Source organism: Mastomys coucha, unplaced genomic scaffold, assembly GCF_008632895.1.
Source record: "Mastomys coucha isolate ucsf_1 unplaced genomic scaffold, UCSF_Mcou_1 pScaffold16, whole genome shotgun sequence".
Lineage (NCBI taxonomy): Eukaryota > Metazoa > Chordata > Mammalia > Rodentia > Muridae > Mastomys > Mastomys coucha.
Window position 1 is genome coordinate 48,518,983 of NW_022196898.1, and position 19,445 is coordinate 48,538,427.

At 39.5% G+C, this 19,445-nt stretch overlaps 1 protein-coding gene across 1 annotated transcript in view; it reads right to left on the reverse strand.

Moving 5' to 3' along the window:
• Man1a2 (mannosidase alpha class 1A member 2) overlaps nt 1–19,445 on the reverse strand; it is a 136,741-nt gene that overhangs the window by 100,237 nt on the left and 17,059 nt on the right. The window contains exon 2 of the mRNA XM_031374978.1: nt 2,417–2,672. Coding sequence (XP_031230838.1) covers nt 2,417–2,672 — 256 coding nt within the window. The remainder of the gene's footprint in view (nt 1–2,416; nt 2,673–19,445) is intronic.

Sequence of the window (19,445 nt, forward strand, 5' to 3'; positions counted from 1 at the left end):
CTGTGATAATGACTGGGTTGTCAATCAAGGGGTCCTACTTCTACCACCAACTAATTCAGCCTGACTCTACAATCTCTTACCTTTAGACCAGAGACCAGAAGCTTTAAAGTGTTACAAAAGCACAAAAGCAGTCCTCGGTAATATGCAACCAAGTGGCCATGTCTGTATTCCAACAAAAATTGATTTTCAAAAACAGGCAAATGCAAAGCTTTAGCCCACATGTCGTGAGATGCCACCCCTTGCTCTCAGTCATAGTGACTGGATGTGTATATGAATCAAGTAGGATAACCGAGTCCTTTGTACTCAAATTAGTCTAGACAGTAGGAGGCAGGAGATTATCTCATTTAGGATCTCTTGCTTTATGTAGCCAGTATAATCAAATACCAAAATTAGACAAAAACATTAAAAGAAAATTCCAGGCAAATACAGACAAAATTTCTCCTAAAACAAATATTACTGTATAAAGAAAATACATTAACATGACTTCATGCAGTTTCACCCAGACATACATATAAGGTGAGTTTAACATAAAAAAAAGTAAATAAAATTTACCATATTATTAAAGAAGTAAAAAAAATCAGACAATTATCTAAACAAAAATATAAAGCATTTCACAAAATTCAACATACATTCATGATACAAATTCTTAAACTGTAATTACAAAGAAATATCCTCAAACTAAGAGGTTTCCTTGAAACCTCTTAGAAACCTGAAGTGACCCAACATGCCTAACAGTTGAGTATTAAGCACTTATGCTCTAAAGTAAGCACCTAACCCAGTCTGCAGATTCTCACCATTTCTTTCAAAAAATAGTTAACAGAAGGTCTAGCCTGTGCAGTAGGGTAAGAAACAGAAATAAAAAAAAAAAAAAAAAAAAAGAAAAAAAAAAAAAAAAAAAAAAGGAAAAGTAGCACTATTCAAAAAAGGATAATTATGTGGAAGGAAAATCAGAAGTTATCTACAAAAAGTCACTACAAACAGTCAAAGCAAGCCTGTAAAGGAATGGGGTAAGCTGAGCCCAAATGCACTGCTAAACTAACCTCCACGGAATCTGGCGAACTACTGAGCCTGAGCCTTAAACCCCTTAAATGCAAATGATACCAATCTAAAGCATTACATATGTAAGAAAATAGTTCACAACATTATGATGACATCTGAAATGGGTGGTAATGAAGGTATATGAACAAAAAGTTGTCAAAAAAAAAAAAGAGTATGCTCCCACAAAAAGTATACTTAGCAGCCATTGTATAAAACAGACCCCAGTAACAGGCAAAAACTAAAATGTGCATCCATCTTCACCCATTAAGGAAGGTTTACAATACTAAGGCCAAGGGTGATAGCCATCAAGATGGACCATCAACTGAACAGGATAAAGAACTACTCGGGAAACAACTCTGGCTATGGCAATGAGGGTGTTTGCAGGAGGCTTCACTGAGGAAAGGAGACCAACCCTGAAAGTGGGTGGCAACATCCCTCCCATTTGGTTGAAACTGGGGGGAGAAAGGCAGGAAAGGGCAGAAGCCAGCTGAGTACAGGTTTCACCCCTCTCTTGCTTCCTGACTGCAGATGCAACATGACTAGCCATCTCACCTTCCCAGGTACAACATGTCTAACTGTGAGCCAAAATAAGCCCACCCACCTACTCTCCCTCCTTCCCTTCCTTTTGTAGCTTCTGTCAAAAATGTCACGGCAGTGAGAAAAACTGACAGACCAAGTTGAAAATACATTAAATATATATCCATTATCAGAATATACAGAGATATCTGACTGTATAAATTAAATGTATTCTTGTTGATGCTGTCACACCTGACGAAGCTTCTTCACAGCAGGGTGACTATAAACTCTACTCAACATTATCAAGAACCCCAATTAGCACAGTTTAGCTCAATTCACTAGAGTTGGTATTCTCTTAATCTGTAATTCCTAGAAATTCCTTGAAAGACTTCTGGGGCTAAATAAATTTAAAGGCCTTTGAGATCAACCATTTCCTATCATTTAATCCATGAAGAATCTTTGGAAGGAACATGGCCCTAAAAGCAGTACAGTTCCTTAAAACATGGCTCAAACAGCACGAATTGCTTAAAACCTCATCTATGAAAGGCTCGCATAGCATCTGGTAAAACCCATTCAAACTGAATATTTTAAATCGCTTATTCAATAAACTTATACACAGATTCTACTCTTTTATAAAACCCTGTGCTTTAAAAGGTCTCTAACATGGCAAAGCCATCTAAGCACCTAAACAAAACTTGAATCAAATTTTTAATTTCAAAAACATATATTATAATCAATAAAGAAAAGGTGAGCGCTCCAATCCTTACAACTCCACCAAAGAACAAGTGGGTGCACATACAACATGGAATGTCCAGTCAGACACGTAGCTGCACGTCTCCGGATCACCAACCTCCGCTATTACCTCTTTAATTTTGTCTCTTTTCTTCCTGATCTCCATGTCTTCTGGATCCCCACCGCTGACTCCTACGCGTTGTGGGACAGGGACGGGCGGCAGTGCCCTGGTCTCTTTTGTTTTCATTGCTTGGGCTACTTTATTTTTCTCTGTCTGAATTTCTGCCCGGATTTCCTCTCTTGACTTTCTTAATTTTTCTTTTGCTTCTTCCAGGGCTTTCTCATGATCAGCTCTAATCTTATTTCTCAGACGTTCTTCTTCTTCCCTGGGAAATAAAAATAAATTAAAAAAAAAAAAGGTCAGAGTACTACTCAACACCTTAACATTCTCCTACTAAACTCAAATGCTTGTTTTCTAGTCCCCCACATTAAAATTATCGGTGACAGAAAGTCATCTGCCCAAAGAATAGGATAAGTATACAGTGGTATGAGAAGGAAAGTGTATTCTAGATACTGAGTAAATATTTTATATGGAAAGAGAAAGCCTACAAAAAAGTTCTAATTCCACAACAGAGAACTGAGAAACTACAACCAGTAACTTGAAGGGATCCATGGAAAGAAGGCAAGGATGCAGGCAAGGAGAACAAGAGGGACCAGTGGCAAGGGAGAGAGTCAATCAGTGGTGCTGAACAGCAGGGAGGAGACAAAAACATGAACCTAGGATCAAGGGAAGAGATGGGGAAAATTAGAGATAGGAAACTTTCATTTACTTAGGGCATCATATACTGCTGAAAGTACTTTGCAAATGGCCAAGATTTAATAACATGATTCCCAACTGAGAAAGACTAATTAAAACTCTCTTCAGCTTTTTTTAAAAATAAAAGTTCTAATTTAGTTAGTGGTGATGCAGTGTTTCTCATCCTAAATAATTGAGAGCACAAGTGTTTCAGATTTCAGCTCATCAGGTTTTGAAAAATCTGGTTGTGTTTCTCCACTCCTAACTGCCTGTCATAGAAGGGCAATGCTATTCCATTCATGTGAGGTCTGTAGAAAAGGCAAAGCTACAGAGCTGCAAAGTAAAATATTGGTATCCAGGGACTGCAGTAGGGGTGATAAAGCCATTGTTTTATGGGTGCGGAGTTTCTGTTACCAGCATAGAAAGAGGTCTAGAGATGAAGGAGACAGATGGCTGCACAACAATATGAATGTACTAATGCCACTGTACTTCGAGGTGGCTGACAGGATAGAGTGTTATATATCCTTTACTGTGAATTTTAAACTGAAGAAAGTCTATTCAAATATTTATACCAACTTTATTCATAATAAAGACAAACTAGAAAAATCCAGGTGTCGTCCTTCAACAGGATGGTTAAACAGAAGACAGATGACAGACAGACAGACACAACCCTATATTTAATAAATAAGAAAAAGGGGGTCTACCAGGAAATATTTTTCTCTGTGGATTAAGAAATGGACAAAGTCGGCTGAAAAAAAAAAAAACCCAACTGCCTTTTGGCTGCTAAGTCCAAACTGACCCAACTCTTCATCCTTCTCTTCAAACAGCTACAACTGTGAGACAATCAGCAAGAGAAGAAACTGCTACCATGGATCAAAGAAGAGAAGAGAAAGCTGGAGCCCTCAACTTGCTACCCCAGATTTCTGACTCTGTGGAGTTTGTAGCAGTTGGGTGTTTTGCCACTTTCAGCTAAGTCTCCCCAACTCACTCTATGCAAGCACAGGCATACAAACAGGTTCAGAAAAGCGAAGGGCTTAGAGGTTCTTTCAAGGGCAGTTTCTGCCTTCCTGACAAGTAGTAGAGTCTCAAGAAGGCAACTTGGGGCTAACACCGTGTTTGCAAAACTGTGAGCATCTTCCTCCACCACCGAACCTATGCAAACAGGCATTATACACTAATCTAGAGTTAGCACTGAAGTGGATGGCATGGGATACAGGCCACAATATATCCCATTTTCAAAGCTTCTCAAGAATTAAGACCATTTTACAGGGCCTGAGCTTTGTGAAAGAAATGTCTAACACATTTCCAAACGTTACTCATAGTCTCCTTATCATTTTAGTCTCCATAGCCCTTTTAACAAGACAGAACACACTAACCAAGGACATCTCTCTAGCTATGCAATCAGTGAGGCCTGTGGTATCTCCATCAGCAGGGTGACAATAAACACATATCACCTCTCTGAGCCTCCTTTTCTCAGTATGACAGAAAGCCTCTGCCAAGCACACACGATTACTGGAAGAGATGAGAGGCCCCTCGGCTGAGAGTCCAGTGAAGTCTTGAAGTGGGTTCCTTCATTCCCTTTATGCCCTACCCTTCTCATTACTCCCCACTCCCCACACACAGCCACATACAGAGCTAAGTAGTGACTAGGACACATTGTCACTGTTCTTTGGGACCTGCACTCTTACGCCTTTTCAGCTTCTCTAAACAGGAAGAAAGGAACAGATTGTAGGAAAGATTGTGAAAGTGTAAAAGCACCAAATCACTCTAAGACAAGGCCTACATCTTAAGAGGCAAAAGTGGTTTTACTTCTGGGTCTTCAGTTCTATTCCATTGATCAACCCATCTGTCTCTGTACAAATACTATGCAGTTTTTATCATTATTGCCCTGTAGTAGAGCTTGAGGTCAGGAATGGTGATTCCTCCAGAAGTTCTTTTATTGTTGAGAATTGTTTTCAGGGAGCTGAAGAGATGGCTCAGTGGGTAAAAGCACTGACTGCTCTTCCAAAGGTCCTGAGTTCAAATCCCAGCAACCACGTGGTGGCTCACAACCACCCATAATGAGATCTGACAGCCTCTTCTGGTGTGTCTGAAGATGGCTACAGTGTAATTATTTACAATAATAAATAAATCTAAAAAAAAATTGTTTTCAATATACTAGGTTTTTTTGTTTTTCCATATGAAATTGAGAATTGTTCTTTCCATGTCTTTGAAGAATTGTGTTGGAATTTTGATGGGGATTGTGTTGAATCTGTAGATTGCTTTTGGTAGGATGGCCATTTTTACTATGTTAATCCTACCAATCCATGAGCATGGAAGATCTCTCCATTTTCTGAAGTATTCTTCACTTTCTTTCTTGAGAGACTTGAAGTTCTTGTCATACATATCTTTCACTTGTTAGAGTTATCCCAAGATATTTTAAACATCTGTGACTATTGTAAAGGGTGTTGTTTCCCTATTTTCTTTCTCAATCCATTTATTATTTGTATAAAGGAAGGCTACTGAGTTGAGTTAATTTTATATCCATCCACTTTGCTGAAGCTGTTTACCAGCTGTAGAAGTTCTATGTAGAATTTTTGAGGTCGCTTATATATGCTGTCATATCATCTGCAAATAGTGATACCTTGACTTTTTCTTTGCCAATTTATATCCCCTTGATCTCCTTTTGTTGTCTTATTGCTCTAGCTAGAACTTGATCTTTGACAAAGAAGCCAAAAATATACAATGGAAAAAAGAAAACATCTTCAATAAGCGGTGCTGGTCTAACTGGCAGTCAGTATGTAGAAAAATGAAAATAAATCCATATTTGTCACCTTGCACAAAGCTCAAGTCCAAGTGAATCAAGGACTTCAACATAAAACCAGATACACTGAATCTAATAGAAGAGAAAGTGGGAAAGAGCCTCAAACTCACTAGCACAGGTGGGGGAGGGGGGAGGCGGAGGGGCACGCAGAAGAATCTCCTAAGCAGAACTGCAATGGCTCAGCTCTAAGATCAAGAATTAATAAATGGGAATCTCATGAAACTATAAAGCTTCTGTTAAGGCAAAGGACATAGTCAATAGAACAAATCGGCAACCTACAGATTGGGAAGAAGTCTTCACTAACTCCACATCCAATAGAGGGTTAACAAAATATAAAAAGAACTCAAAAAGCTAACCTCCAAAAAAACCAAACAACCCAATCAAAAAATGAGGTATAGAACTAAACAGAATTCACAACAGAGGAATCTCAAATGGTCAGGAAGCACCTAAAGAAATGTTCAAAATCCTTAGTGGTCAGTGGTCAAAATGATTTGCACCTGCGATTCCACCTTACACCCATCAGAATGGCTAAGATAAAAAACCCAGGAGACAGCACATGTTGGCAAGGATATGGAGAAAGAGGAACACTCCTCCATTGCTGGTGGGATTGCAAACTGGTACAACCACTGTGGAATTAATTTGAAGGTTCCTCAGAAAATTGGAGATAGATCTACCTGAAGACCCAGCTATACCACTCTTGGGCATATACACAAAAGATGCCCCACCATACCACAGGGACATGTGCTCCACTATGTTCATAGCAGCCTTGTCTGTGATAGCCACAAGCTAGAATCAACCTAGATGACCCACACGGAAGAATGGATACAGAAAATGTGGTTCATTTACACAATGGAATTCTATTCATCTATTAAGAGTGAGGACATCATGAGTTTTTCAGGCAAACGGATGAAACTAGAAAATATCATCCTGAGTGAGGTAACTCAGACCCAAAAAGACATACATGGTATGTACTCACTTGTACGTGGATATTAGCCAAAAAAGTACAGAATACCTAGGATACAATCCACAGAACTCCAGAAGGTTAACAAGCCAAAGGGCCCAAGTGAGGACACTTCAATCCCACTTGGAAGGGAGAAGAAAGCAATCACAGAAGGCAGAGAGAAGAAGGGATCTAGGTGGGAGAAGAGAGAGGGCTGGGGGGAAGGGGGAACATGAGCAGGTATTGGGAGTAGGGGGACAGGAGAGAAGCCCTAAGGGCCAGCAGAAAGAATGAAAATATGCAACCTTGGGTGTGGGAAGTGGGGAGACCTCTAGAATCTACCAGAGACCTGTGAAGTGAGAGATTTTCCAGACTCAAAGGGAGGGACCTTAGATGAAATGCCCAACAGTGGGGAGAGGGAACTTGTAGAGGCCACCTCCAGTAGAAAGACAGAGCATCAAGTGGGGAGATGGGGTTACCATCCCACAGTCAAAAACTCTGACCCAGAATTGTTCTAGAAGAACTGCAAGGACAAAAATGGAGAAGAGACTGAAGGAAAGGAGGTCCACTGACTGGCCCAACTTGAGATCCATCTCAAGAGGAGGCTACAAGGCCTAACACTATTACTGATTATCTTAGTTAGGGTTTTACTGCTGTGAAGAGACATCATGACTAAGGCAACTCTTATATGGACAACATTTAATTGGTTCAGAGGTTTGGTCCATTATCATCAAGGTGGGAGCATGGCAGCATCTAGGCAGGCATGATACAGGAGGGTTCAATATCTTTATCTGAAGGTTGCTAAGAGAAGACTGACTTCCAGGCAGCTAGGACTAGGGTATTAAAGCCCACACCCACAGTGACACACCTACTCCAACAAGGCCACACCTCTTAATAGTACCACTCTTTGGCCCAAGCATATACAACCACCACACTATAGTTTGCTTACAGACAGGAGCTTAGCAATGGCTGTCCTCTGAGGCCCAACAAGCTGCTGAGAAAGATGCAGATACTTAAACCCAATCATTGAACTCAAATCCGAGACCCCTGTGGTTGAACTAGGGAAAGGCTGGAAGAAGCTGAGGAGGGTAACCCCATAAGAAGACTAGCAGCAGTCTCAACTAACACGGGCCCCCAAGATCTCTCAGACACTAAGCCACCAACCAGGCAGCAGCATACACGAGCTAGTCAGATGCCCAGGACTGTCTCAGGGAGAGAAGATGCACCTAACCCTTGGGAGACTAGAGGCCCCAGGGAGTGGTGAGGCCTGCCAAGGGTAGGGGGCATCCTCTTGGGGACAGGAGGGAGGAAGAATGGGAAGAATTGTTGGAGGGCAGACCAGATGTCGGACTGCAAAAAAATTAAAAGTTAAAAAAAAAAGCCAAAAGTAGCAGGAAAACGTGCCTACTCTCTCCGCTCCAGTCCAGTACCAACACTTCCTCTAACCCTGTCTACAACAGCACTCATATCTGCACAAACCTTCAATCTCTAAGGCCACCATTAAAGGTTATAACTCTTTTGTTTTGTTTTGTTTGTGTTTTTTTTGTTTTTTGAGACAGGGTTTCTCTGTGTAGCCCTGGCTGTCCTGGAACTCACTCTGTAGACCAGGCTGGCCTCAAACTTAAGAGATCCGCCTGCCTCTGCCTCCCACGTGCTGGGACTAAAGGCGTGTGCCATCACTGACTAGCAATTCTTCAATTCTTAATGTGGTGCCTGGAAATCCCTGGGAACAGAAGCTCTTAGTCCAACTAGGTCCCTGAACAAGTAGACACGAGAAGAGGCTACATGCACAAAACCTGTGTTTGTTTCTAAATAGATGAATCAACTTCAAACTCCCAGGATATCCATATCTAAAGCCTACTACAGTTCAACTACTTTGCTATGGTCTCAATAGTTTCTTCTATAACCACATGGCCTCCCACAGAGCAGCAGCTGAGCAGGCCTCCAAGTAAAAGTCTTTCTTCAAGACCTGAGCCAAAATAAAATTCCTGAATTGGTCTCTTTCATAGACCAACAACTTTAGACCATCTATAAAAATTAAAACATCCTTCAGAAAATGTGAATTGTGAATAAAATGCATGTGATATGAACTCAAAGATCATATGCAAATATAAAATTAGGGGCAGTGGTGGCGCATGCCTTTAGTCCCAGCACTTGGGAGGCAGAGGCAGGCAGATTTCTGAGTTCGAGGCCAGCCTGGTCTACAGAGTTCCAAGACAGCCAGGGCTATATAGAGAAACCCTGCCTCAAAAAAAAAAAAAATATATATATATATATATATATATATATATATAATTAGTTTTATTCACTTAGCAAAAGGAAAATTCTTACTTCTAACCCAAACTCCAAAATGGTGTTTGTCAGTTTCTCTGAAGCCTTCACTGAACAATGCAAACTAGAATCGTGGGTTCCATCCCTAAATCTTACTTTTCTCAGTCTTCATCCTAGTAAACAGCGCTCTTGTCATCTAAATGGAATCCAATAGAAACTCTCAATTCCACAAAAGAGAACTGAGAACATGGCAGAACAAAAACCTTTCTGCAATCATATAAACTCCATCAGCCTCACTTGCAACACTTTATTTACTCCATCCATATATTAAGGAATTCTACTGTCGATACTAAAACAAAGACCTACAAAATATGCCTCTCTTGGTCTCTGCAGATTCATCTTGCATATACATCCTTTGTGCTCAGCCACACTCCTTGTGGTCCTCTAAACACCTCTTTCCACTGACAGCTTCTTGCACATGTTATTTCCCTCTATTTAAAACACTCTTAAACTCTTTCTTTGCCTCTAAGCCATAGGTCAATTATAATTTCAAGTAACTCCTAGGTTAGCCAGTTTCTCTAGCACAGTCTCACAGCATCATGATCCTTTCTTTTATTGTACCACTGTATGAGATTTTGTGATTAAATATCTTTTCTAATTAGACAAAAAGTATTATATTATGTTCAGACATTTTGGTTTCTGTTCAAATCTGTCATGGAAAGCTTACCGCAACAGGCAGATAACACAGACTCAAAAAGAAATAAAGCAAACAAGTTCCAAGTCCTACCCGAAGTGCTGAGATACAGTCAAAGGGCTGTCTACAACAATTGTCTTTAAAGCAAGCAACTTGCCAAATTCACCCTCAAACCCATGTTAAAACTCGTGAGGTAGTTAGTAACAGAACATCTAGCTGTTAATAATATTGTCATGTAATAGCTCCCAACATTTTACTTTATTAGCTAAATGCTAGATTCAATTGCTCAGCCACAAGTGAAGTACATTTAAAAGCAACATGTGGGAACTGACAATTTACATAATTTTTATAATTAGTTTTAAAAATAAAAATTTGAACTCCTTAAATTTTAGCATTTTAGAGAAAAGAATTAGAAAAAAAAGGATAATACATAACTGGATTTCATTCGGAAATATTAAGAGCTTTAGAAAATTCTACCAATAAAATCTGTCCCCTAATAGATTAAAGAAAAAACAATTAAATCATCCATTAGAAGTGAACAAGAGAATAAAATTCAATATCCATTTATGATGGTTATACCTCATATAAAAGCAGAAAAAGAGAGAACAACCAAATAAAAGATACTTTCCAAAGGCAAATATAATTCTTGTCACTCAATATAATCATTCCTAAACTATAAAAGCAATTCCCTTCAAGATGAGTGGACAAGATGCTATCACAGCTGCTACCTGACTATGGTGGGAAACTGTCAGCAGCAAAAACTCAAAAGAGATGAAAGGAAGAATGAATAGAAGGACGGAAAAACAGTCTTGTCACAGGCACAAGTCTACAGGACCTACAAACCACTACACTAAGAGTGCAGCAAGGAGGGGGCCACCAGCCAGTGCTCAGCAAACACTCCTTCCAGCACAGCCTCTACTCCCATCTTGCTAGACTCCGAGCCTTGCAACTTCCACTTCGTGGCCTCATCTATGGCAATATCACGTTTACATCCACAGGTGAGAGCTTGGTTATGTCTATTACTTCCTTGCAAAGACTGACAGCCTTAAAATTTTTAAATTATCTAGGAAACAGCCTTTTCCAGCCATATTGTTTTAATAACATTAAAGAGAAATTCATAGAATGTAGGAAAATTTTTAAAAATAGCTGAGTTATGTAAATTGCTACTAATGTACAATACAGAGCAAGAATTGTTTTAGTATATTACTAGAGAACTAGCAACTGGTAAAGAAACCAGTGAAACAACAAAACTGAAATCTGATACAATTTAGTGCACCATGCCTGCAGAAAATTAAGACCTTCTAAAAAGAAATGCCTCACCTTCAAGGCTGTGACAGAAGGACCTCTCAAACTCGGAGGTGGCCAGGATATAATGTGCCAACTATTATAAGAGAGTTATTCACAGTTCAGTCTAAGATGATTCTCAGTAGCAAATGGATGTACTCTATCTGCACAGAATAGCACTCTCACATGAACAACAAAGAACTTTCTGTATACTATTATGGTAAGCCAAATCATGCACTTTCTAGTATACTGATTATGTTAAGAATCGGAGGACAAACCGTACCACTGGGACTCCCCATTCCATAAGAGCGAATCCTCCGCTTCAGACACATTAATGGAGAAGCCCGTCTCAATACAAGCAATGCATCAGCCACATGAAAAAGACTTGAGATTTGAAGCTAAGCACTGAGAAATCCACTGAGCTCCAAGCAGCAATGTCAAGGCCAACCGATCACCAGGCTTCCCAGGCTCCAAAGCATTGATTGCTACATGATGATGCAGCCCATGACCATCAACACAAACTCACTATCTTTCTTCAGGTACAGATCACCAATTTGGTTGTTAACTCTTTTCTGCTTATATAATGAGCACTTATTGATCAGTCGAAGATGAGTCTTAATAGGATTTCATCTTAATAGTAATTTTAGTTCAAATGAATAGTTACCATTCACTAAATTCAATGATAATCAGCCAGCATTCCCCAAAAGTAAAGAATACTTTAATAGGCTCTGGGAACGAACACACACACACACACACACACACACACACACACACACACAGAATCTGCTGACAATCTGTACACAATGAGTAAATCACAACAGAGGAAATAGGACCCAGCAACTGTTACAGAAAACTTAAACCACACATAGAAAATATAACTGTATGTTAACAATACAGAGTATAACCTGAAAACAAATTTGCATAGAGACAGAGAATGTGACTGTCAAATACAAATTAAAAGAATGGGACTCTGCCAGGCTGAACAGGAAAGTAGAGTGTATGACGGCACAAAAGAAGGGACACAACATACAAGACAAAGGACTTTATCTATTAAGGCCAAGAAAGCAAACCATGTGGGCTAGAAGAGAACACACTATAGTAGGAGAGACAGACTGAGCTTAACAAGAAAATGGGTGGGGTGAAGTGGGGTTGTTGTTGGGGTAGGGATGGCAAAAGCATGAATAGCAGTTACAGAACATCCTGATTACAAGAGGAAAGACACTAAAAAACTTCAATTTGAAACAACACAACTGCACTTTAATCCTAGAAGACGTTGTCAGGATTAATTTAGAGAAAAAACAGAGACTGGTAAAGGAACTAGAAGATCAATGACACCATACAGATGAAGGGGGATTGCTAAATTAGATTTGAAGTAAAAGCTCTAAATATTAGAGATTTTAGAAGGTCAGAACAAAGGGACTGTAAAGATGACTAAGTGGTTAAGAGCTCTTATTGTTCTTCTAGGAGACCCAAGTTCAGATCCCAGCACTCATGTCTGGGATCTGAACTCCAACTCCAACTCCAAGGAATACAATGCTCTCCTCACACACATAAGTTTATACCCACACACAGTTATCTTTTTATCTTACAAAGACAAAAGTAAATAAACTTGGGTGAATACATATGAAAAGGGAAGGGAAGGTTTTTATCTTTAAAAGGTAGAATTAATAAATTTGGGTATATAAATATAAAAGGGAAGGGAGTTAAAAGTGGTATTTTTCTGTACTGACTTGAAAGAAAGGAATATCATTAATTAATACAGAGAGTAAAGAAGGAAGCAAGGTGGTGAGATGCTCTATTGGTAGAGCCCCTGCCAGACAAGCAATGAGGACCTAAGTTCAGATCCCAACTCATGTCTTGAGAAACAAAAAGCAAGCAAACAAACATACAAAAACATATCTCAAATCTCACAGAACCTTAGGTGCCATGATGCATGCCTGTAATCTTGGCAAAATCTCAATTAAGGTCTGGAGAGATGGCTCAGCAGTTAAAAGTACTGACTGCTCTTCTAGGTCCTGTGTTCAACTCCCAGCAATCACATGGTGGCTCACAACCATCTGTAATGGGGTCTGATGCCCTCTTCTGATGTGTCTGAAGAGAGCGACAGTGTACTCATATACATTTTTTTAAAGGCACGTGCTTCCATGCCCTGCTCTATAAAAAACAAAACAAAACAAACAAACCTCAATGCATACCTTTAATAGCAGTTCAGGTATTTTGGAAAGAAAAGGACCCCTGGAGCCAGCTACTCTTGCCAAATCTGTCAGCTCCAGGTTGAGTAAAAGACTGTCTCAAAATAAATCAATAAATAAGGTAGAGAGCAATAGAAAACACTGAAATCAACTTCTGGCCTTCACATGCATGCACAGACACATGTATGTGCATGTGCACATTCATACACACACAAAAGAAAGAAACTGATAAAAAAAGAAAGAGTGAGAAAGATAAGTATGACTTGAACCATACTATGTCAAAGGTCAACAAAGCACAGAATTCAGCTAAGGGTGGACAGGTAGATTTGGAAGTCATGTGCCTAAAGGAGACGGTTCAAGCTCCCACCTAACTCTACATGAATATTATGTCTTTAATATAAAATGAACCACATACACAATCTTACATATTAAAGCATAGGTCCTCAGCTAGTGGCATTATTTTGGGAGGTTCTGAAATTTTCAGGTATTGACCCCCTAGCTCCAGAAAGTAGTTCACTGAAGCAGGTTCTGGTGGACATACTGAACCTGCTCCCTTCCTTCCTGCGTCATCACTATGACATAGACTGCTCTGCTTCACCATGTCCTCCACACCACAATGGACTGACACTTCTGCATCTGAAACCAAAATAATTCCCGGCATTCTGTCAGTGAACAATTTAAATGGGTACACTTCATGTTTGGTAACATATATCTAAATAACTAGGCATGATGATGCATGCCTATAATCTCAGCACTTGGGAAGCAGAGGCAAGTAGCAAGTAGAGTGTGCCTCTGAGGCCAGCCTGGGCTACATGGTGAGCTCTAGATCAGTCTGAGCTGCCAAGACCTTATCTCAAAAGCAAATACATGGCAGAATGGCTTCTTCATTAATGTGCAGCAGCTCCATCAATATCACACAGTGCATCTCAGAATAAGGATAAAGACGTTCATTCTGTGCACACACTCACAGCTCAAGTGTAACGTCAGTGCTTTGGAGTCCACTGCAACCTTACTGCTCACCCAACTGCACTTTTCATCTCCTCTCTGACCCAGGACTCAGAAGGTATCTGTTTCCAGACATTTGAAGATTATCCAGTACCATCATGTTACCAATGTGTTTTGTTTTCACTGAAGCTAAGAGCATACTTCATATGCCCAAGTCCTTTTACTATAGCCAAAAAAAGATCTCTACTGACACAGCTGCATCTGCACTTAACAGAATGTGTATTTTGCTGTTATTGGGTAGTATTCTACAAATGCCAAGTTGGTTTTATATCCCTACACTTCTCTTAGTTACTAGGTGAAAGACACTGAAATCATAACAAGTGTCCAATGTTAGAAATGAGAAGACAGGCACAACAGCAATCTTACAACACACACACACACACACACACACACACCCTCTCAGTTAGGATGACTTCACTGGAGACTTCTACCAAGGACTTAGGGCAAAATTACTAACAGCTTCACGGAAACTTTGGTGAAACTAAAGGAGAAAAACTTAATTCATTTTCTGATGCCAATAATACCTTAACACTAGAATCAGACAAAAAGCAGTAAATAAATGAAACTAGTGACCACTGTATCTCATGAGCAGAGAAGACCACTTGTAGGATTCAATAGTATACGATGACCAAATGTTAGCAAAAACCAAAACACGAGACCAGAGAGATGGCTCAGTAGGTAAAGGCTTCTTATAGCCAAGCTTGAAGATCACAATTTGATCCCTGAGACTCACATGATAGAAGATGACAACCAAACGCTGAGTTGTTCTCTGACCTCCACATAAGCATTACCTGTGACTAAGCATTCACACACACACACAGGCACACATGCATATATACACCCTCACATGCACATGCATACATACACATACATACATGCATGCATATACACATGCATACACATGTATGCATGCATAGAGACATACAAAATTAATAATGCTAAAGAAAACTACATTAGACTTAAAGGAATGAGTGTATCATAAAGAGAAAAATCACAAAGTTAATTACCCATTCTTGATTTTCTTTTAATTGAAAAGAAAAGTCACTGGGTGGTGGTAGCACATGCCTTTAATCCCAGCACTTGGGAGGCAGAGGCAAGCGGATTTCTGAGTTCGAGGCCAGCCTGGTTTACAGAGTGAGTCCAGGGCAGCCAGGACTACACAGAGAAACCCTGTCTCGAAAAATCAAGAAAAGAAAAAAGAAAAAAAAAAGAAAAGAAAAGTTGCTCTGAGGAAACTAGGAATATAAGGGAAAATCCTAATCTGACAGAGATGTCTGTGCAAACCCTACAACTGAGATGATAGTTAAAGATGAAAAACTGAGCATGTGCCTGCTACGACTAGCAGGCTTTCTCATTTACTACTTACATCTAAGATATTAGAGGCGCTAAGACAATAAGAAAAAAGAAAGTAAAAGGCATGAAAACTAGGAGGAAAGAGGTAAAGATGGTTTATTTACAGGTAATATAATTACATAAAATTCTGTGAACAGGCCAGGTGGTGGTGGTACAACCTGGTGGTCCACATCTTTAATTCCAGTACTCTGACAGAAGCACATGGATCTCTGAGTTCGAAGCCAACCTGATCTACAGAATGAGTTCCAGTATAGCCAGGACTACACATACATATAAAAATAAAAATAAATAAAAAAATTTAAATAAAGTGTGAATGCAAATACACTATTTTTGCAAGATCGCTGCATTAAATGAATACTCAAATAAGATACATTTTTACAAATTAAATAAAAAGAGCAAAATTTTTAAATTTTTATACCACATACAAGTAGTATAAAATGTGAATCACTTTAAGAACAAATTAAAGAAAGACATATAAGGCTTGAAATTGAATCAAAATTAATACATGTACTGGCTGTTTTTGTGTGTCAACCTGACACAAGCTGGAGTTATCACAGAGAAAGGAGTCCCCCCTGAGGAAATGCCTCCATGAGATCCACCTGTGGGACATTTTCTCAATTAGTGATCAAGGGGGGAAGGCCCATTGTGGATGGTGACATCCCTGGACTAGTAGTCCTGGGTTCTATGAGAAAGCAAGCTGAGCAAGTCAGGGGAAGTAAGCCAGTAAGAAAGATCCCTCCATGGCCTCTGCATCAGCTCCTGCTTCCTGACCTGCTTGAGTTCCAGCCCTGACTTCCTTTGGTGATGAACAGCAATGTGGAAATGTAAGCTGAATAAACCCTCTCCTCTCCAAGTTGCTTCTTGGTCATGATGTTCACGCAGGTAAAGAAACCCTAAGACAGTAAAAAAGGCACACCATGGTTGTGACTCAGAGTCAATGTTGTTAAGACAACTATTTTTCCAAATTAATATTCACACAAAATGTTCAGGCTTTTATAGAACTTGAAAGCTGACTTTAGATTTACAAGGAAATGCACAAGACCTAGAATACCCAAACAATGTTTGAAAAGAGAAATAGAAGACTTGTATAAAAGCACAATGATCGACAGTGCAGTGCAGCATTAAAGACAGTCGCTAACAACAGAGCAGCACACAGACCCAGACCCATGCATACATGACCTTCCACATGGCACAAAGGTAAAGCAGCAACAGCTTCTCTATAACCCTAACACAAATAACCATGTTACAATATTGTGACTTCTCAAAAGGCATTGTCATCTCAAAGGCTGAATTCCTAGCCTGAAGAATAAAAAGCAAAGAGGCATGATGCAGCCTCTGATGCAATAGTAGCATAAAGGTTATGGGAGTAACCAAATGCTTTCTGCTCTACAGAGGGAACTCATATTATATGAGGTGATATATAAAGATATGTACGTGTGTGTGTACATTATGAGGAGATATATACACTATATATCAAGTACTATAAGCCTGATCAAGTCTCAGGGCCTGTGAGGTCACAGGTCTTAGGGGAAAAACATACTACTGCTGTTCTACTAATATGAAATTTGATTTGATGCCTGCTGAGCAGTGGTGGCACACGCCTTTAATCCCAGCACTTGGGAGGCAGAGGCAGGAGGATTTCTAAGTTCGAGGCCAGCCTGGTCTACAGAGTGGATTCTAGGACAGCCAGGGTTAGACAGAGAAACCCTGTATCAAAAAAAAAAAAAAAAAAAAAAAAAAAAAAAAAAAAAAAAAAAAAAAAAAAAAAAAAAAAAAGAAAAGAAAAAGAAATTTGATGCCTATGTGATCTGAAATAAGTTCAATTCCACACCCCCTCTCATAGTAAAATGTATAGTATCTCCCATGCAGTTAAATACCAAACAGTGCTTAGCATACACTGTTATACTCTGAGCACAACACTTCTTCCTGCTTAAAAGCAACTATAAATTGGTGTTCACTGAGATGGTCACTCAGTAGTCCTCCTACCTCTTCTGGTAACACTGGTTCTTTAATGTTTTTGTGGCTCTTATAGCTGTACAACTTTTACCTATTTACATAGAAAAGTGAACTAGCTTCCTTCTCAAGCACTCCCTATGTAAGCTACAGCCCAGTTTTCCTTGCCAACCTTCATTATCCACTATTCTGAAAAATACACTATGATCCACCCTCTGACCACCCCTCAACCTAGGACCTCAGCATTATTACACTTTTAGCACTTCACAGTCTTTCCCTACAGTCTCCTTCACTCTTTTCCTGTGTGGTGAGTTCATGCTCATTCTTCAAAACCCTATCCATGTTAAAACTATCCAGAACTCTACAGACTCTCAAATTATTAGGACTTAGTTTATTTCAGAACGCCACTTTGGCAATGGAAGCATGCGCATCTGAAGGCATCACACCGATACTAGTGCTCTGACAGCATCTCTAGCTGTGGGACCCTACCCTGTTCTGCCTTCAGTAAGGTTCTGTGTACCTGGTTTTAATGCCAGGTTTTCATTTATTTTCCAAATCTATGTTCTCTAGACATTGTCAAATCTGAAAGACACCCAATACCCTTTCAATAAACACTTTGGTTACACACATTACAGGTAATTTCCAGTATTTGTCCTCTCCTGCACATCTCTGTAATGCATAATAGTCTAGTAACAACAACTAAGTATATGTGTCCATTCTCCATTTTTGATAAGGCAATTCAATGTAGAATGAAAAGTTCTTACCTACCAAAATCCCTGAAAAGTTGAGAGGAGTCCTAGGACATATTTAATGGCCATAGCTGGATGGGAACACAATGAATATAAAAACTTGGCCAGAAGCCTACAATTACTATATACCATTAAGCACTCACAACCAAGGCGCTTTCAGAAATCTGGGAAGAGCTCTGGAATGCAGCAAGACACTCTTCTCCACACCCTGCTCTGCAAGGCTATATCTGAGCTGAGAACCAATGTGCACACACGAACAAGGCCTATCCCATTAGTTTCTCCTGAGAAGTCCTCCTGCTCATCTACCTGGAAAGCAACCATTACCCGAAGAATATTCATGATTTTATAGGTGAATTCTACTGAGCAGCCAAAGAATTGATATTAATCCTTAAACTCTTCAGAGGGAGAAATACTTCCTCACTCATTCTATGAGGATAGTATTATCCTGAAAACCAAGAAAAACAAAGACATCACAAGAAAATACAATGACACAAATATCCCTTAGAAATGCAGGTATAGAAATCCCCAACATAATTCTAGCAAACTGAATTCTATATCATATTTAAAGGATTATACATAGCAAACATTTGGAGCTTATTCTAGTAATGCAAAAACAGTTGAAGAAAATCAATGAATGGAATATAACACATGAGGAGCACGTGGAAAAATGCAACACCCTTTATAATAAAACACTCAACCAACTAGAAAAAGATGCAAACTTCAACATGAAGCCCCAACTACAGCACTCAGTGGAGGAGCTATCAGTGCTACAGTGCATGCTCAGATAAAAGTTCAGCAAGAAAAACTAATAAAAAGCATGCAAAATTGAACGGAAGTAAAACTATGACTATTCACAGATGACACGGTGTGTGTATACCTGAAATGACAGAATATCTACAAAATGACTACTCCATCTAATATCCTCTTATGCAGTGCAAGCCACCTGTTCAGGGATGACCACCTGCCAGGGCTGGGTCCTCCTTCATCTCTTAGTAATGACCATAGGCCAATCCAATGGAGGTGTGAGTCTAGTGTATGTCAAGTACACAAAAACTCACCAGCATGGTGCCCATAGCAAGAAGAAATGTTCAACACACTTAACAGAAGAACTAACTTAGA